At 39.0% G+C, this 18930-nt stretch overlaps 1 protein-coding gene across 1 annotated transcript; it reads right to left on the reverse strand.

Moving 5' to 3' along the window:
* Positions 1 to 1361: 1361 nt before the first annotated feature.
* LOC120636632 lies at positions 1362 to 1787 on the reverse strand. The gene has a single exon (XM_039908192.1). The coding sequence runs from the start codon at positions 1785 to 1787 to the stop codon at positions 1362 to 1364; it is 426 nt and encodes a 141-aa protein (XP_039764126.1).
* Positions 1788 to 18930: the final 17143 nt, after the last annotated feature.

Below are 18930 nucleotides of genomic sequence, written 5' to 3' on the forward strand. Positions count from 1 at the left end.
CCATAGCCGCGTTCTACGCGGTACCTTCCGGAACGCTAAATCTCTTGGCGACACGTCTGAATTATTGGGGGTGAATAAATGCTCTAACCAGGTTGCTCTTCTAATAATTTTAAATGACAATGTGAGATAGTGAAAACAAACAAAACACCCGGCTAAGTTTTTTGTGACCTTCTTTTTAGACCAAACTTCTTTTCAGACAAAACTAAAGCTACGAGGGTTCCAAACGCGTTCGCGTTTATCGCCATCATCTCACTACCGTGTAATTCTCATGTACGCATCAAAAGTGCCACCTATGGGCCTACTTGAATAAAGATATTTTTGACTTTGATTTTGTTGGTAGGGTGGTAACTAGCCAGGGCCCATGCCTCCCACCAGACAAAAGAGGTAATAAAAATGACAGATTATAATAAAATGCTGGCGCCCTTTTATAATTTGTGCACGATGATAATCGAGTTGCTATCCGCTCACTTGTGCGACGGCGCGGCACTTTCTTTCGGCCCCGCGAGGAATTTATGAAATTTAAAAAGTTTTCGCCGGAGAAAAATGTGATTAAATATGTTTTGTTCAAGAGCAAGACATTAAAGCGATGTTAAGGGTGTGATAATGAGGGCGTTGATAAGCGTTTATTAGCTGGAGGCTCGGGGCCAGCAGCTCTCAATAGGATTCTACAGTAACGCTATCTAGGGGGAGTTAAATCATTTTAACGCAGTTTCTTGCCGACTCCTTTAAGAAAAACGCGCTGATACGATTCTTATTTTGGTTTTTAAATTGCTTCGTTTTCGACTGGATCGTACTTTCAAAGGGATTCGGGTGTTTTATTGTAGCTATTGCGATTACCATTACTGATAAACCTTTTATGTTACTTAATACTAGAGTAGATACATATTTGAAGTAAACTATGGGACAGGGCACAAAAACTAGCAAAAAAATTTTTTTGTCATTAGAATATTTCCACGCTTTTTAGTAGCTAGATTGACAGTTATATCAATGTAATAATAGTCAAATGTCAACTTATCATATCCTCCCCATCCCCCCCACTTCATTATGAGATGATGTGGGGTGTAGTGATGACGAAGTCTTCCTCGGAGTCCCAAGTTTGGGGCTCAGGGCGATGGCCCTTTTCGGTGGTATTCACCGCCGTCTGCGATTACAGACGGGTCACTTGGTGAGACCGTTGGGTCCGAGGAGTCAAGTCCGGGGAAAAGTAGCGGCAGCGCGATCAAAACTGCGTCATGACTCGGCGATCAGCGGTGTTGCGGCGACTTGGAATGTCCGTGGGGGGGCTTACGCCCGCCGCTCAGCGAGGTCGAGCTTGCCAATGTGAGTTGGCAAACGCCCGTCAGCCAGCGGCGAGGAAGCTTTTAGAATTCCAAGAGGTCAGGTGGCAGGCCTCTGACGTCCGGCGGGCGCCGATGGTATGGCGCGATGCCCCGCAGGTGTTGGGCTCGCGCTCCATCGGCGCGTGCGAACATCGAGGCACTCAGGCGGCGGATGAACTCATCCAGGCTCTCCATGCACAGGTCCCTGGCGATGACCTGGTTCCGTACGAAGCGTGGTGCTCGGGAGATGGTGCGGAGCGCTAAAGATTGCTGCGCTCGCAGCGACTTGCGGCCCGTCTCGCTGACCAGCGCGTACCACGCTGGGGCCGCGTACGTGAGTCGCGTGCGAACGTACATCTTGTAGATGGACAGCTTCGCACGGAGAGGCAGGTGGGATGCCAACATGGGACGGAGGAGGTAGCGTGCGGTGCGCGACTGCGCGATCACATTCCTCACATGGTTTCGCATTGAGAGACCCCTGTCGATGGTGACTCCAGGTATTTAGCCGTGGGGGACCAATCGACGGTTTCTCCCAGAACCGAGACCGGAGGGGGTGCGGGGGTCCATGCCGACCGTCCAATGGAGATCGCCTGAGTTTTGGCCACGTTGACCTTAAGTCGCCAGTCCTTTAGTCAAGTGGGAAGTGCGTCCAGTGCTCGCTGCATCTTGATTGCAGCGTGTGGGCCCGTGAGTGACGTCGGGTTCGGTGTAAACTGCGTCTCCAGGAAGTCAGCGAAGATCTCCGTTCGCTCCTCGGCTTGGTAACGGGGGGTACCATCACAAGCCATGAGGGGCCTAATTGGAGTAGGCTTCCCGGAGAGACGGCGGCAGAGGCGGTGGATGCCAGAACAGTCGTCGCCGGCTCACTCGATGACGGTGTGCCACGACTCGCGACGACCGGGATGTAGGCCGGGAGCGCGGGTGGTCTGCGAGCGGTTGCCGAGTGGCGTCTGGACTCTCGAAGCGCGGCGGACATTATCGCGCTGAGGTCTGTGGCGAGACGCTCGACATCGGCGGGGTTCTCCACTCGAAAGGACGGCGAGTTCTCTGGAGGAACCTTCAACTTGTCTACTCGTCTGAGGTGGGTCTCGTTGATCAGGCCGATGTCCACTCGACGCTAAGAGAGTAGGTCCTTGAGAAGATGGGCTTTGTGCTTCGAAAGCCCATCGGCGTTCCAGAGGGCAATATGGAGCTCACCCAGTGCAGAGCTCCATAATGCAGGCCAGGATAAGCGGGACTGAGTCGCGCTGCTCCTGGATCGCCATCAGGACCTGGTTCAGGGCACCGATGACCCGGGTCGTCCTTGGGTCCAAAGGACCGCGGGCCGGCTGAGCTGCCGACTGCGGTACTACCACTCGCTTCGCCTTCGTCCCCCTTTCGGGGGCAGCGACCACAGTGGGCTTGGACGGTCCGGCGGGTTGCGCTGGAGGCTGCACCGTTGCGGAGGATGTCGTGGTGGGAGGCGCCGTTGTGGGTGGCGCGCTCTGCTTGCGCGCTTTGACGCGCTTGCCGCCACGCTTGCGGCGTCACTTGCGACCCTGCTGCTGTCCTGGTTGGTTGGCAGCGGCCGTCAGCGAGCCGGGTGCGTCAGCTTCTCCTCGCAGAGTGGCAGCAGTGGTGGCGCGCGCAACTGTGAAAGTGCGCGCAGTGGTACCCGCTCGGCGGTTGCGGGCCTCCTTACGGAAGACCGCGCAGGCTGCATTGTTCGCCGTGTGCGCCTCCCCACAGTTGGCGCACGTCGGCGGCTCCTCCAAGGGACACGGGCAGTCCCGAGCTGGGTGACTTCCCCCACATCTCACACAGGCAATGGGTCTGTGGCAGTTGTGGGAGGAGTGCCGCAGTGATGACGAGCATAAATTATCTACTATATATTATTTTTGAGCGCCCAATTAAATGAGCATAAACCGTTGGAGCTACACGAAAATAATGTATGGATGGATTGGTACTCTAAAACACTTCTATGATTTAGTTTAGTTTATAATATTTTATTATAGTAATATTGTTTCTATAAAATATAAATATAACCTAAAATAAACTATTTAAAACTAAATAAAATCTAAAACGTCCTCAAAACCACCGCAGCGAGGCACAGTTCCTACGATACTGGCAGCATTGCCCCTTAGGATGGCCAAACTAATTCGTTGGCCAAGGTAACGGCCCGCTCTAGGATCACCAAACGCTTCTATTGATCCGTGCGTAAATAACATTCATCGAGTCGACGTCGCGCCTTTTTCCGTAATTCATACTTTAGTGTTTGATTATTAATATTTTAAAATATCCAGCTTAACTTGTGTAATTTTACCATCTCCACCACGCCACTCAATAAGAAATGTTGCAAAAACAGCTGAAAACATCCTTTTTGAGAAAAGTCCGATGCGTGCTATGCCTAAACAGTAAACGTTACGCCAAAACGACTGAAGTAAGTATGACGGAATTGTTCCTCTTTAAAATTATAAAAACCAGTCCGCGACAACATTGTGAGTACATCTTAAAAGATAGATATCTTTTAAGGTGTACTCACACGCGGACGAAGTCGCGAGGGAGCTCTAGTGAATATATATTTAAGCATATATATTTTCCAGCCTTCTGCTAGGAATAATAAGGTGGGTTATAGAGTGATCTATATCCACACCTTCAAAAAATTGGGAACGTTTGAGCGTATAATGGTGCATACTAGGTAAACGACTTACATAGTATTATTGCTTGGCCGTACGAAAATTCGCACCGAACTTATACATTTTAGGAGAACACACCGATAGCGCGACGCAATGAACTCCAGACGCCATCTGTGATCATATTGCGTAAATAGCAATCCAGACTCGTCTCATACAACCCGGGTAAAGAGGCGATGCCTCGTGGGCCGTACCCCCTGCTCGGCCTAGCGGCCAACTAGAGATGACCCCACTGCCGATACATTTAATATGGGGTTGAAGTTTTAAGAAATTTCTGTTTACTAGGACATTTAAATGATGAGTGATGGCACAAAAATCTGTAAGGAACGAAACGCAGCGAATTTTTGAAAGTTCTGGTATGAAAATTAACTTCAATCATATATTTTTCATAAACAAACCTACTCGTAGCTCTGCGGCGAATCTAATATATTATAATTCTCGTGTTCGGGGACACATTCCTCCGATCAATCATTCGTATGATTTTTGGTGGAGGTAGAGGACGAGTGCCATGGAGTTTTAGTGCAAAAAAATCTTGGATTAGGCTGGCTGTTCACCGCGGCAATGCAGCCGGTATTCTTGCGCCATTCCACGCGGGCATGACTTGTACTGTAGTTAGTTGAGGTAAATATTAAATTAAAAAAGAAAAATAATAACAATAAATGTAAAGTTAGCGTTGCTTGTGTTATGGGTACTAAGATAGCTGAAGAATATTTTTATGAATAAAATACACATCAATACTTATAACTTATAATATACAGAAAACGCCCAGACAATGAAACACATTCATGTTCATCACACAAGCATTTTCCAGTTGTGGGAATCGGCCTTGGACTCAGAAAGCAGGGTCGCTGCCCACTGCGCCAGTCAGCCGTTAACATTGTATTATTCATCAATAATGTAAATTGTTACATTATCAATAAAAAAAAATACAATAAAAAAGTGTGAGTCCATAATGTTATTGTATATAAAAAAACGTATTGGTTAGAGTTATCAACTTCAAGTATCAAAAGTAGCCTAAATAACCAATACGAGCTTTTAGCTTTTAACTGTGTACACCAGTGTGGTGAGAGGCTGGAGAGAGCCGGGTAGCGTGTGGTCGCAGGTGCACGGTGTACTTAGCTCCACTATTGATACCATGTAGCTTACACGGATTTACGACCCCGATTGGGTTTAAGGAGATTTGTTTGACAAATTATCATTCTTTTTTTTTTAACGTTAGATGTTGCTCGCGAGGTTATCTTGGATAAATAAATGATAAAAGGTATGCTATGGCCGTGTCTAGGGTATCATCCACTATTTCAATGCAAGCAATTAAGCTACGCAAAGGTAACAAAAGCTATTATTTTAACAACCAGCATTTCCAGCATTGTGTAAGTATGGATGTTTCGTTCGTATAATTGTCAAATCAATACAGCAGCATGTTATAATATCCTGTGTTTCTCTTTTACTTTTATTGAATTGAATGAATTTTTGAATTTGAAAAGTTTCACATTAAACTCCGTTCTGACTTACGTGTAGTGTCAAGATTTTATGACACGTGGGTTGGTACATCTGAAGCATGTGTAGCAAGTGCCAAATGTTAAAGTGCAATATGGTTAGCGGCTTAGGATTTAAAGGGTAAGAGACATATAATTGTCTCTTTTCTTTTCGAATTTATATCTAATATAAACTATCAAATATCTATGGCCGGTCAGCTTGTATAAATCTAATAGTCATTATTCTATCAAAAGTATTTGTCATTAGGTACCCCAATATCATAAGGCTCATTCAGCGATGGGGTAAAATGGATGTTTGCCCTCACAAGTGTCAGCCTGTGCCGGGATTAGGAATCGCACTCATAAAACACGTCGGGCGCAATTAGTGCGGCGAAATTTCATTTTGATTGGTGTAATTGCACCTCTTTACAGAACCGCGTGCCACAGTTGGTATTAAGCGTTTCTAATTTAATATCATTTGCATACTTGATACTACACGATCAAATTGGCGGCCGGGTTAAATTTGTAATCAACGACAAGCTGCCTAGTACACGGTAGTTCATAAGAGCAAACTTTACCCCGTGGTTTTCAGATACTAACTTGACTTGCCGGTGTTAAACACGTTTAAAAACTAAAGTCTATTAATACTCTAGTAAAAAGGGATTACAGCTAAGTGCGGTAAAACAATATTTCTAGTGTGAAAAAAATTGAGTTAAGGCAAATATATACAAATATATAAAGCAAATATAAACAAATATAGGCAAATATATAAATGTATACATATGTATAGAATTATAATAATTATTGACTTAACTGTTAAACTTGTCTACCTACAGGTCGTAATAAATATCCGCAATAATACTATAAAGAATAGAGGACATGAAAAGAAATCAAACCAGCGCGAGCTGGTCCACTTATTGTGTTTGCGGTAGAAATATTATCTGTCAAATTAATTGTTAAAGTGGGGACAGCGATGCGGGCGGAGGGGTCCGGGGGGCCCGCACTCCCCTGTCACAGATACAAATCGCGCGGATTTACGCGCACTCCAGCCCCAGTGGAATTTATCCAACGCTTCTATTTACGTATCCTTTTATTTGTTTCGCTCCTATTAGTCCCGATAGAGAATTTTTATGTTTGCATGCCGGGTTCCCGGCGCCTGCCCTCGTAAAGCGGCGACTTGTGAACGCTTTAGAGCGTCGATAATACAATTTTCGAGCGAGTGATCTCTGTTTATCAGATTATAGTGCAATAACTTAGCGCTTGCGATTCGAGTAAATATTTTCGCCCGCGGCCCTATGGCTTAGCGTGACTAATTAGAGCCGTTTGTTGTGAATACAGGTGCGTTGACAGACGTAATCCGACCGGGAGCTTGTTGTGGCAGTTATGGGCACAACGTTCTATAGTCGGAATTAATTGGTATCTTCCGATATTATAACAAACCTTGTTAAGGATTGTTATAATATCTATGCGAAGTATTTTATTCGTATTAGTTCTTAATATTAAATTATTTTTAAGCAGAGGAAATAGAAGAGAATACAGAAGAGTTGTGAATAAGAAGATATATTCTTTTTAGCACGCTACGTAATTATTTTTTTATTTTTCCTATCTATATTTACTGAAATATTACAATTTACTTTTGAGACCATTTCCATGCATCGTAATGGTTAGAATTTTTTTAAACCGATGGTTCTACTTTTTTATTTGTATGTGTGTTTTGTCTTTTGCCTCTTTAACTGGTACGTCATGTTATACTTGGCATGTTCAACGGATCTAAAGGGCCTGAGTTCCATTCCTGGAATCGGGCCACAAAATTTAAGTGCTGGAACTAAAACGTAAAAACGTAAAAACAGCTGTAGCTTGGAAATAAGCGGTAGCCATACCCTGCTTCGAAAAGCAGCTTAAGCCGTGGGTTCTGGTTATTTTTATAACCTGGTTGTAATAGATGGAAAAACCTGTCAAATCAGTCCTAAATGTATCTGACAAGGAGACTCGCAGATTGTGGCCGCAATTTTTCAACAGATAACAGCAAATCGCCCGCAATGGTAAACTGTGCTGTTTTTCGACTGGTGTGCGTTTTTAAAGCGTTCAGTCCTGTTGTTGAGGTTATATTTTATAACAGACTTAAACCGTATTAAAGATATGTTTGCCTGACCTTAATGCGAAGTGATTTTGGCTGTGGACCAAAATAAAAATTATAAGCTAATTCAGCAATGATTTGGTGGAAGGGCTCAGTGCGAATTGTGTCACCAAAAAGCGATTTAGCATTCTGCAACGACACCTTCTAGCAATTGATTTTATATGCTTTAACTAAATAAGTATAATAGAATTAGTCATGCGGTGTTTATCCATATAAAATTTTAAAATTTAAAGAATTGTTCATATTTTTACTAAATGTTTGCATCAAAGCCTCTATTATGGTATCATAATAGAAAAGTCTAAACACATCCGTAAGTTTGATAAGAAGTAGCCGGATTTTCACAGCGCGTGAGGGAAAACCGTCACGTCGTGAAACTTACACAATAATGGAACTCTTCTCGTCACGCTGCCTTCTTGCGACATCTGCTACCTGTTATGTAATGGTTCACGAAGTTATATTAAAGTACGTATACGAATAGAAACCCACACGGAAAAGATAATTTTGCAAACCGATTCAAATATCGTCGGATCACCATCAATTGTAAGACGAGCAATAATTATCGCAAATTAATTAGAATATGTAATAAAGTATGACTTGGGTGGTAGGGTATCTGCTATTGACGTTACATTATTATTCGAATACATATTAAAATATATAATGTGTTTCGGATAAAATATAACTTTAAATTATCAAAGTGGGCTTACTATCATCGTTTTAAGCAGCACTATTTTAAAATTTTTTTCTTACTTTTTATTAACTAATCATAATCCTTATATTATGGAAGTCAAGGCTTGTAAAATTATGCTACTTAAAATATGTGCAAATAAGTATCATAAGATTTAAAAGAATTGTTTTGTAAAAGTCAATAATTTTATATAAGCAATGGTCCATTATTTTACTCAAGGTACTAATTGTGGTGTCAGGCTATTAACAAAGCAAAGTCTCGTTTAAGAGGCGTGGACGTGTTAACCCTATTATCGGGTCGGCTTAGTACGCTAAGCTCGGAGCGGGCTCGATTTATGGCGACGGTGTAATTTGCCGATGCCTATCCGATCACTTATTGACCAGCGGCTATTCAGCAGATTGCGTCATTAGTATATTTTGAATGTTTTGTAGTTTAAATTGGCCAATACGGTTTGGTTTGGTTTGGTTTGTTTTTATCTTCATCGAAGGCCGATTGGCGCAGTGGGCAGCGACCCTGCTTTCTGAGTCCAAGGCCGTGGGTTCGATTCCCACTACTGGAAAATGTTTGTGTGATGAGCATGAATGTTTTCCAGTGTCTGGGTGTTTATATGTATATTGCAAGTATTTATGTATGTTATTCATAAAAATATTCATCAGTCATCTCAGTACCCATAACTCAAGCTAACGCTTACTTTGGGGCTAGATCGCGATGTGTGTATTGTCGTATATAAAAAAAAAAACTTCGAAACGTAGTAAACATCTTCTTAAGCGCACTACTACGTAGTCGTACGTACTTATAAACTTTAAAATGCATGGTTCAGAAATTTTTATATGCATATTAATTTTTGTAATATTATTTTTTCCATACTTATATTTAGCCGTCTAAGTTGGTGGTGGGTATTTAGAAGCCTCATAGATATCGAACTTTACGAATGTAGTTGTCATTATCATGTCACTAAAATGTAATAAAATTATGAAATTAAAAGTAAGTTCGCATTAAAAATGCCTTCTTGAATCTGGAAAATTTTGATTGGATTGTTATATTTTTGGATTGAATTGTTATAATAATAGTATAAGTCTAGTGATTAATCGCTTAGCAATCGTGTATTGTTTATTGTGCATTTTGAAACATCCGTGCAGTGTGGTGTATAAGAATGAAGAAATCACAAATTACACCGTGCAGATTTGTCTGGTGTACGTAAGTTTTTTGCTGTTCATCGCAAAAAGTAAGAGTACCTGCAAAGTTTTTTTGGAGTTTCTTTCTTTGTTTCAATTTTTAAATTTAGTATCAATGAGAAAAAAATAAATAAAAGAGATAGTATATCTATTTAACAACAGTAAAATAAATAATAGTAGTTTAGTTAATTAACGAGAATGGGATAATTTGTATAAACTACAAGTGGGCTACGCCACCGTAGCATGTCAACCGCTACGCGGCGCGCGCTACGAATCGCATAATCCCCTGATCCATGAAAGCCGTGCATTTCACGCCTCTTTATTACATTAATTTAAATGTTTGCCCGGTGAAACGCCGCTGATCCTCTCCCTACAAAGCTATAAATAAATCCCGATATTCAGATTTTGTATGTATAAAGTATCTACATCGTAAAACCTCAATGACTTTGTGATAATAATATACAGTAATATTCGTTCCAATGACATTTTGATAATAATATAAGGTGATATTTGTTTTAATGACTTTGTGATAATAATATAAGATAATATTTGTTTCAATGACTTTGTGATAATAATATTAGGTAAAATTTATATTTTTGGAAGCGTGGATAGCCCAATGGGGAGGAATTTTGACTACATTTCAGGGTGGGGGCGAGTTGGAATTCCAGCACACCACTAACATTTCTAAGTTATGTGCATTTTAAAAACAAATACAATATCACTTGCTCAACAGTGATTGAAAACATCGTGAGGAAACCTGCATATCTGAGAGTTCTCCATAATGTTCTCAAAGGTGTATGGAGACCGCCTATACGCACTGAGCCAGCGTGGTGGACTAAGGCATTAATTTCATTGTGAGAGGAGACCCGGGGCCTGTAGTAGGCTGGTAATGGGTTGATATGATGATGATGATGATGGTGATGATGAATTGTTTTTAAATTCACAGCTTTAGTTTTTAAATATACAGCTTTTTACCTATTATACTCTAATTATCATTATGTCTATTATAGAAAAGTGCCTATAAAATATTGGGAAACTTGTATTATTTTATTTTTCACTGGAAGACCAAAATAGCCGAATAAATTTCAGGTATTCGGTAGACTGTGGCAGGTAGTAATCTATACTAATAATAAATCTTTAACTTGAAGATTTCTGTATATTTAATATATTTTGAAAATTTTGACCGGGGGATGCTTTATCGATATATATATATTAATCGATACTGAGTCCAAAACAGATTTTTATTTAATTTTTGTCTGTGTGTCTGTCTATCTGTCTGTCTGTTTGTCTGTCTGTCCGGGCATCACGTGAAAACTACTGGATGGATTCAAATAAAATTTTGTGTAGTTGTAGCTGATAATCCGGGTCAACACAAAGGATACTTTTTACCCCGATAAACAATTAGTTTCCTCCGGGAAATGCGATGAAAATTAATTGGTAGTATCAATTAAGACTGTATTTCCTAGGCGTGCGATGCGTGAATGGTAAGCGTCACGCCAAACAACGGAAATATGTAGTAAGTATATCGAAATTGTTTCTTTAAAGTTCTATGAAACAGTCCGTGACAACATATGACTATTTTTGAAATTGACTCATTCACGGACGAAGTCACGCAGGTGAAGAAATATATAAAAAATAAACGATTGATCTACTAGGTATTTTAAGTGCCCACAAAAAAACGAACCACCAATATCCGTAAAATATCAGCTCGATCGGAAACTTGTGATCAATTATAAATTTTGGATTGATATAGTATACCTATATTATGTAGAGTAGAGCTTTTTGAACCAGAGCTCGTCCGGTGAAGTTTTTTTTCTAATGCCTTATTAACTACATTTAAGAAAAATTTAAAGAAAATCTTTCTAATAGTACTTTTTGTTATTATTTCGAGGTAGACTGCAGAGTAAGATTTACTTTCATTACTTAATGTAGGTGTTCACACGATCTAGTATACTCAGGACAACTGCGTCTCGTTTGTTTGGATCACAGGGAATTGCTGCTTATATTCAAGTTAATAAAGATCGTTAAAAACAACTATGTCCAATGCCAGGACATAGCGGTTTTCAAGATATTTATTAACTAACCGCAATTAAGTGTCAGAGGTTAACTTACGGCACGGTTAATTATACAGGCATTGGATATTTGAATTATCACAGACTAATTAGTAACAAGCATGTTAAGAGGCTTATATAATTAACACGCGATTCAATAGATGTGCCTTCCCTACATGTTATGTAACCAATACAAGTTAATACAGTAGTCAGTATATTTCGCTTATATTGCTTACTATCTACAAATGCCAATTGTATGCATTTACAATCCAACCTTAAATTATAATTTGCCTATAGATTTATCTTCTCCATATGGTACCACCTGTTAAATAATTGTCTGCTTTTATCATTTAATTAAAAAACAACCGTACACACACACACACACACAAACACACAAGCGCGCGCGCTCGCATTAATAAATGGAGCCAAAAAAATATTTTTCAAGTAAAACTTCTATAGGCGCGACTAGGGAGTCACACAGATTTTATTCTGTGTAGTTTCCGTTATTTAAAAATAATAAAGTGGATTGGTCGTAAGTATATGTCATATATGTAACTCCACGCTTGAAAAATAAAACAGTTTACAAAAAAATTTAATTGCAATGTTTTTTGAAAATCTCTAATATACTTGTTTATTTAAGTGCTTTTGTATAAATAAATTATTAATAATTTTTCTGACGGTTGCGGTATTGTATTTCATGAAGTATTCATTCAATGACAAGGTTATGTGCTGATCTATGACCTTCAATTTTCTACTCAAAATTATTCTATTTAACAAATTAAAATATTTATAAAATGTGAAAGTGATATTAATGAATTTTAAATGGAATATAAAATGCAATAGTGAATATTGAATGAAATGGCGGAGTCCCAGGAACAATTTACTCTTTCATCAATAAATGATAATAAAAGTTTTACTTCAGTCGCGTGTGAAAGTTACACGCACACACTTTTTTTTAAATGTTTTACTTTTAAGATGGTCCCATTGTCATCACATTAAGATACAATCGTTGTTACCCGGAAAAATCGAGGTAACTCGTGCAACGAAAATTGGTAAAATATAAACAAATCTCATACAAGTATGTTATAAGTAATTACAATTTTATCGAATATATTGTCGATAAATTTCACGTCAAAAGAGAAACATATATCATACCGGCATCATATGTTCTAAGGGCCAAATAAAACATTCCAATCACGTTGGCTCGCTTGTTTTACAAACCGATACGACGTGGGTTCCGGTGACTCGCCAAAATCGACGTTCTATTATAGCTTTTATTACCATATTATAAAGGATCAGAATTGGTTCTCTTGATACCGTCCACTAGACATGACAATGCAATCAGCGGTGACCGGGCGGGATTTGGTTCATACATGAGCGGATTTGCGGGATGAATAAGTTTCGACCCCACAAAATAACAAAAAGATCTTATATTGCGCGTTACGAGTTTTATAAGGCCGTTTGCAAAATTCTTCTCTTTGTAAGCGTCACAGCCAATAAAAGTAGAAATATTAGATAAAAGTATGAAATATACGAGTTGGTAAGTTGTAGTTAAAGAATTAAATTAATAAATATACTATGACAATACACACATCGCCATCTAGCCCCAAAGTAAGCGTAGCTTGTTTGATGGGTACTAAGATGAAGAACTGAAAAATATTTTTATGAATAATATAGGTACATAAATACTTAAAATATACATATAAACGGCCCATTGGCGCAGTTTGCAGCGACCCTGCTTTCTGAGTCCAAGGCCTTGGGTTCTATTCCCACAACTGGAAAATGTTTGTGTGATGAGCATGAATGTTTTTCAGTGTCTGGGTGTTTATATGTATTTTATAAATATTTATGTATATTATTTATAAAAATATTCATCAGTCATCTCAGTACCCATAACACAGGCTACGCTTACTTTGGGGCTAGATGGCGATGTGTGCGTAGTCGTAGTAGACAGACACACACTGAAAAACATTAATGTTCATCACACAAACATTTTCCAGTTGTGGGAATCGAACCCACGGCTTTGGACTCAGAAAGCAGGGTCGCTAACCACTGCGCCAGTTGGTCGCCAATAAAAGTAGAAATATTAGATAAGTGTATGAAATATACGAGCTGGCAGTAAGTTGTAGTTACAGAATTTAAGAAATATGTGTCCTATATGTGAAGCGGTGATAGCCTAGTGGGTAAGGCATCGGCTTTCCCATCGTGGAGACCGCATTCGACCCCCGGAACGCACCACTGATTTTTCGGAGTTATGTGCGTTTTTAATTTAGCCAATTAATAGATCACTTGCCAATTTATATATCAACATCGTGAAGAAACCTGCACGCCTGAGAGTTCTCCATAATGTTCAACAGCGCTTGAAGTCTACCAATCCGCACTTGGCCAGCGGAAGGCCACTTTAGATTACGACCTAAATCCTTATGATTCTGAGAGAAGACCCGTAGCCTGTAATGGGCCGGTAGATGATGATGATGATGTGTCCTATACAAATACTAAGATGTGTCTCAAGTCTGTAAAATTATAATCGAGGTATATTTTATATTAGAAAAAAAAATCGGTTGTTACTGACGATTGTTGAACGTGACAACGTCATAATAAAATACTGATGGAATGGTTGTATTTCTTAAAAGAAAATTTTAATTTTATTTGTTTCGTAAATTTTTTGTATGGATAAAGAGAAGGAGATAAATGGAAAACACAATTGAATTGATCCAGTTACATTTATTTGTTAATGCAATATTTATTATTTTTATTATGTATGTATATATTTTTGTTATACAACATTTATTTACAACTTGCATTACTTTAACATTTATGTTTTAATTTTTTTAAATCATAGCTACGCTCGACCTTCAATGAAACGCCTCAGAGCGAGGTAAAGCCGCATAAGTCATGTTTTTTCGTGCGTGCAGCCGGCTACATTTGAATTTGAACGGCTGAATTTTAATTTTAATCACGTCAAAAACACAATGTTTTTCTTCACCTATTTTTTTTTTATTGCTTTAAGCAATAGTAATTATAAGTAGGTAATATTTAATTGCGTAAGTTAAAAACCCACACAACTCGGTGTATGCCAGGAATCGAACTTGGTTCCCCCGAAAAGAAGGCCGAGCCAAGTTTATCCAAGTATTAAGATGCCCGTCATCGGGGAATATAAAACTAAAGGCACAATCCATCCATCAATGTTATTTTTGCTCTTTCAACCGACTTCTGAAAGGTGCTGCCAATGTTATTTATTCCATTCATTGTCAGATTCGAAACCATATTACAGTTGGATTTATTTAAGACGATTAACTGACTCAAAAGTGAAATTAAATGGTAGTGAGATAAATGTTTTCAAGATACTATGTATAGATCCTATTCTTCTTATTCCTTTTAATATATTATACCACTGACATTACCAGAAATTTACATAGCACCAACTTAAAAAAAAAATTTAGTTGTATCAAAAAGTCGGCTATTAATTGTAACTAAAAAAAATCACGCCTTTTATTAGGTAGGTTTTCAAACATACGAGTAAGCTGTAATAGCCGAATATCATCTGCTCATAACCTTCTAGAAAATATTGCTTTTCCCGAAAACGTGGTGTAAATACTTGAAGAGTTCTCCTGGCATTTCAACATCGGTTTATAAATAATTGAGTTCTGAGCTAACCAACATGGAAAAAAAAACCAAATTATGAACCTCCTCCTTTTTTGTAAGTCGGTTAAAGATTAAAAAGACCCAAATAGTGTGCACTATCACTCAAGTTCAAATGATACGGTGAGGAACACACGAACAAAGTGACATATTCAATATTATCAATGAGATTCGGGATCAGACTATTTCCAATCCACCAATCCGCACGGGGCCAGCGTGGTGGGCTACGGCCTAAACCCTCCCCATTGTAGTAGGAGATCCGTGCCCTGTCGTGGGCCGGTAATGGGTCGATATGATGATGATGATGATGATCAGACTATCTCTTAGTATATAATAATATTCAGAGTAAGTTACAGTGATTTAAAGGGTGAAAAGATGACAGACAAACAGGGTCATATACTTTACCCGCCACTTTTTCTGCGTATTTTATAAGTCCCGCCCGATCGGTTCTTGGTGATTTCTAGTGATAAAAAAAATCTTTTTTCGATTCCAGAATCCAACCTATATCTGTACCAAATTTCGTGGTAGTCGAACGTAGGCAATTTATGACAGTTTTATTATGCCTATACTCATAATGGATTTCTACGTGGCATTGTATCGGAGCGCACGATCGCTTGGTAGCACGTTTTTGCTGGTCGGGTGGTTACTTGCCACGGCCGAATTCCCCCACTAATACTACCTAACCTAAACCTAAAATTGAAATTGCCCCTGCTGGGGAAATCTACTTATCCGACGACAGAGCTTACCAGTGCGCCATGGTGGTCGTCAAATAATGACCGCGATGTTAGCAGACAAATCGTGGTTCATGTGTGAACTGAAAATCAATAAATGATGAGTAGCCTCACTATATTGCAACCAAACTTGCTTTAGCAACATGCAAGCGCCGGATGTTAGTCTACGGCCGGATATGAAACTGATGGCAAACCACGACTTTGCCCCAGAATGGGCTTTTTGATTGTTTGTCTAGCTGAGGCAGGCGGCAACTGGCAGCCGAGCAGTTACGGCCGCAGATTAATGTCGCCGATCTAATATTCTGACAGGTGCAGCCGCGGACTGCCTACGCATTTTGCTATGATGACGCGGCTGTTACAAATATTAGTCAACGAACTTTGTCGCTTGCCTATTAATTTAATGATGGTGCTAGGCGTAGAGCGAGGGTGATTTGGCTTTATCGCGATAGTGCTATAGATTGTATATGCTCGAAAAGCCAAGTTTAAGTCCGTAACTGGGTGTATATTTTACTTATATAAATACATTCTGTTCTTAGACTTAAGTTCATATTTGGACATAAATTTGTTCCATTGTACTTCGAAGAGCACGATTAGTCCTGTTTATTTTTATTGTGTCTTCTGGCTTTTATTACTTGCGTACCTCAAAGGTCAGAGTGAATGGCGTTAACTAGGCCAGCGAGCTCCAGCCTAGATTTGCTTTCCATCAGGCATGAATGTCGTCAAGCAATAGCCTATCGGTAACAAAATATATAACATACAACTGTTGATAATGCTGGAAATGAGGAATAATATAGTGAGATTCATCTATCTTCTATATATATAAAAGAGAAAATGTGTGGGTATGTTCCGTATAGGCTCCGAAACGGCTGGACCGATTTCAATGAAACTTTCAGGAAATCTCCGGATTGACCTGGCAAGTTATCCTGTAAAGTTTGGTGACGATCGGAGCACTCCTATTTTTGAACTGTCAATTACAGCTTTTATCTATTGCTGAAATGTAGATAACGATCTTCACCCGCTCGAGAAGAGAATAGAAGAGAATGAATAGAATGAGATATATAAATGATTTAATATATTATATTATATAGACTTAAATTAAAAATTTAATGATGTAAGTTTATTGTTTAAATAAAATAAAGCAAAATCTAGCCCGGCGAAGCGGGCTGGGTACGCTAGTAATTTATAATATTCTCGGGAAATCAAGAAATTCCCATGGGATTTTTTTAAATTAATACCATGTAACCACTACATTTTGTCAATACATGATTTCGCGAGCTATGACAGATGTTACTAATCGTCTCCCGCCACCACACTACGGGTTTACGTGAACTCAAATTCTCCCCGCATAACTTTCCAAACAACATTAACAGAATCTGCTCGTTTTACAGATGTTATACATTTATTAGCTGCTGAACAGGCCTAAAGCTGATATGATACCATACATAAATAAAAGATTAAAATAAAAAAAAATTACAAACGAAAATAACTTAGTTTCTCGGTAAAATATCAAAACAAACGCCCTATTTAAAATTGTTACGTCATTATAGGTTGGAGCGGGAATAATCCAGTGGGTAGGACTTCGAAAGCGGTATGGAAAGGCGAGTTCGAATCTCAACAAGCATTTCTAACTTTTCTAAGTTATGTATGTTTTAAGCAATTAAAATGTCACTTGCTTCGATGGTAAAGGAAAACATTGTGAGGACACCTGCATACCTGAGACTTTTCCATAATGTTCTCAAAGGTGTGTGAAGTCCACCAGTATGCACTGGCCCCCCTTAACCCCTTTGCGTTGTGGGAGGATACCCATGCCCTATAGTGGGCCGGTAATGCGTTAATAACTTAAAATACCGACATCCCAACATACATTTTGTTAGCTATTCAATGGAATTGTGCTAAGTTGGTGTTTAAGTTTTTAGCTGACACCAATGAGCATTTAGCTTAATTTGCTATAATCCGGGAAAGCAGTTTATTTGCACTTTGCAATTTATGATTTCTTCAAGCTTTCTTGAAGTGAAAACTTCTTTGGGCGCGTTAGGACAACCCAAGAAGGAGGAACAAAAATCATGGAACACGCGTCATCGTCGCCAAACGCTTCCCTTGTATTTTTATATTTACCCCTCAAGACACAGATCTTCCAAAACAAACTTTTCTTATTAATGTATCATTGTTGGACACGAACCTGGTCTTTCAATGGATAAGATTGAGAATACAGTTTGGTGGGCTGAACCTAATGCCTAAACGAATTAAAAGTACTAACATGTAATATATTAAATAAAGTAAAAATAATAGTTTTTACAAAAACGGATCATAGCAGTATTAGATAGATACGTAAGTGAAACTAGCAGACATAAGTAGTAGGGCACCCTAATTTCAATTCTTCCCGCGAAACGCTCGTCAACATCTCACTTATTTACGAGATTCGCACCCTAACGACTTCAGCTGGTGTGCGCTCTGACTAATGTTATGTGAAAAGGAAAAATATTACTTTCTCAAAGTATCTATTTTAATGATTAAAAATAGCTTATATATAGATATCTGGTTCTTCCTAACAACGAATATATATATTCGTTAATACAACAAATTTGAACAGCTTGATAATCGTCATGTAGCTTTGGAGAAGCATGGTGGGTCTATGCCCTTAAACTGTCTCGAAATTTGTATCTAAATTTTCCATAGCAATATTTTCAAATAATTTATCAATAATTATATAATTATCGTGTAAAATGGGTAAAAACATTTTTTTACAACTTTCTTACTACTTCTACTCTGTAGAAGGTGTTTTAGAGTACTATAGAGCTTTCAAGCAGATTTGCAAAAGCTCTAAAAATAACTGGATTCGGAAAATTCACTCACTCAAGATTTTTAAAACGCTCCAAAAGAACAAATATTACAAAAATTGTTAACAGTAACTAATTACAAAGAACCAGAAAAATATATATCCTCTGGTATTACTAATATATATCCTCTGGTATTACTAAGGTTTTATCTTTTTACTGTCGCCATAGTAATCCGTGACCCCATTTGACCTTAAGTGTAGCTTCAT

Source organism: Pararge aegeria, chromosome Z (genome assembly GCF_905163445.1).
Source record: "Pararge aegeria chromosome Z, ilParAegt1.1, whole genome shotgun sequence".
NCBI lineage: Eukaryota > Metazoa > Arthropoda > Insecta > Lepidoptera > Nymphalidae > Pararge > Pararge aegeria.

Bases quoted from the DNA above. Each gene is read 5' to 3' on its own strand.
- LOC120636632 (XM_039908192.1), bottom strand. From the start codon at position 1,787: ATGCGAAACCATGTGAGGAATGTGATCGCGCAGTCGCGCACCGCACGC.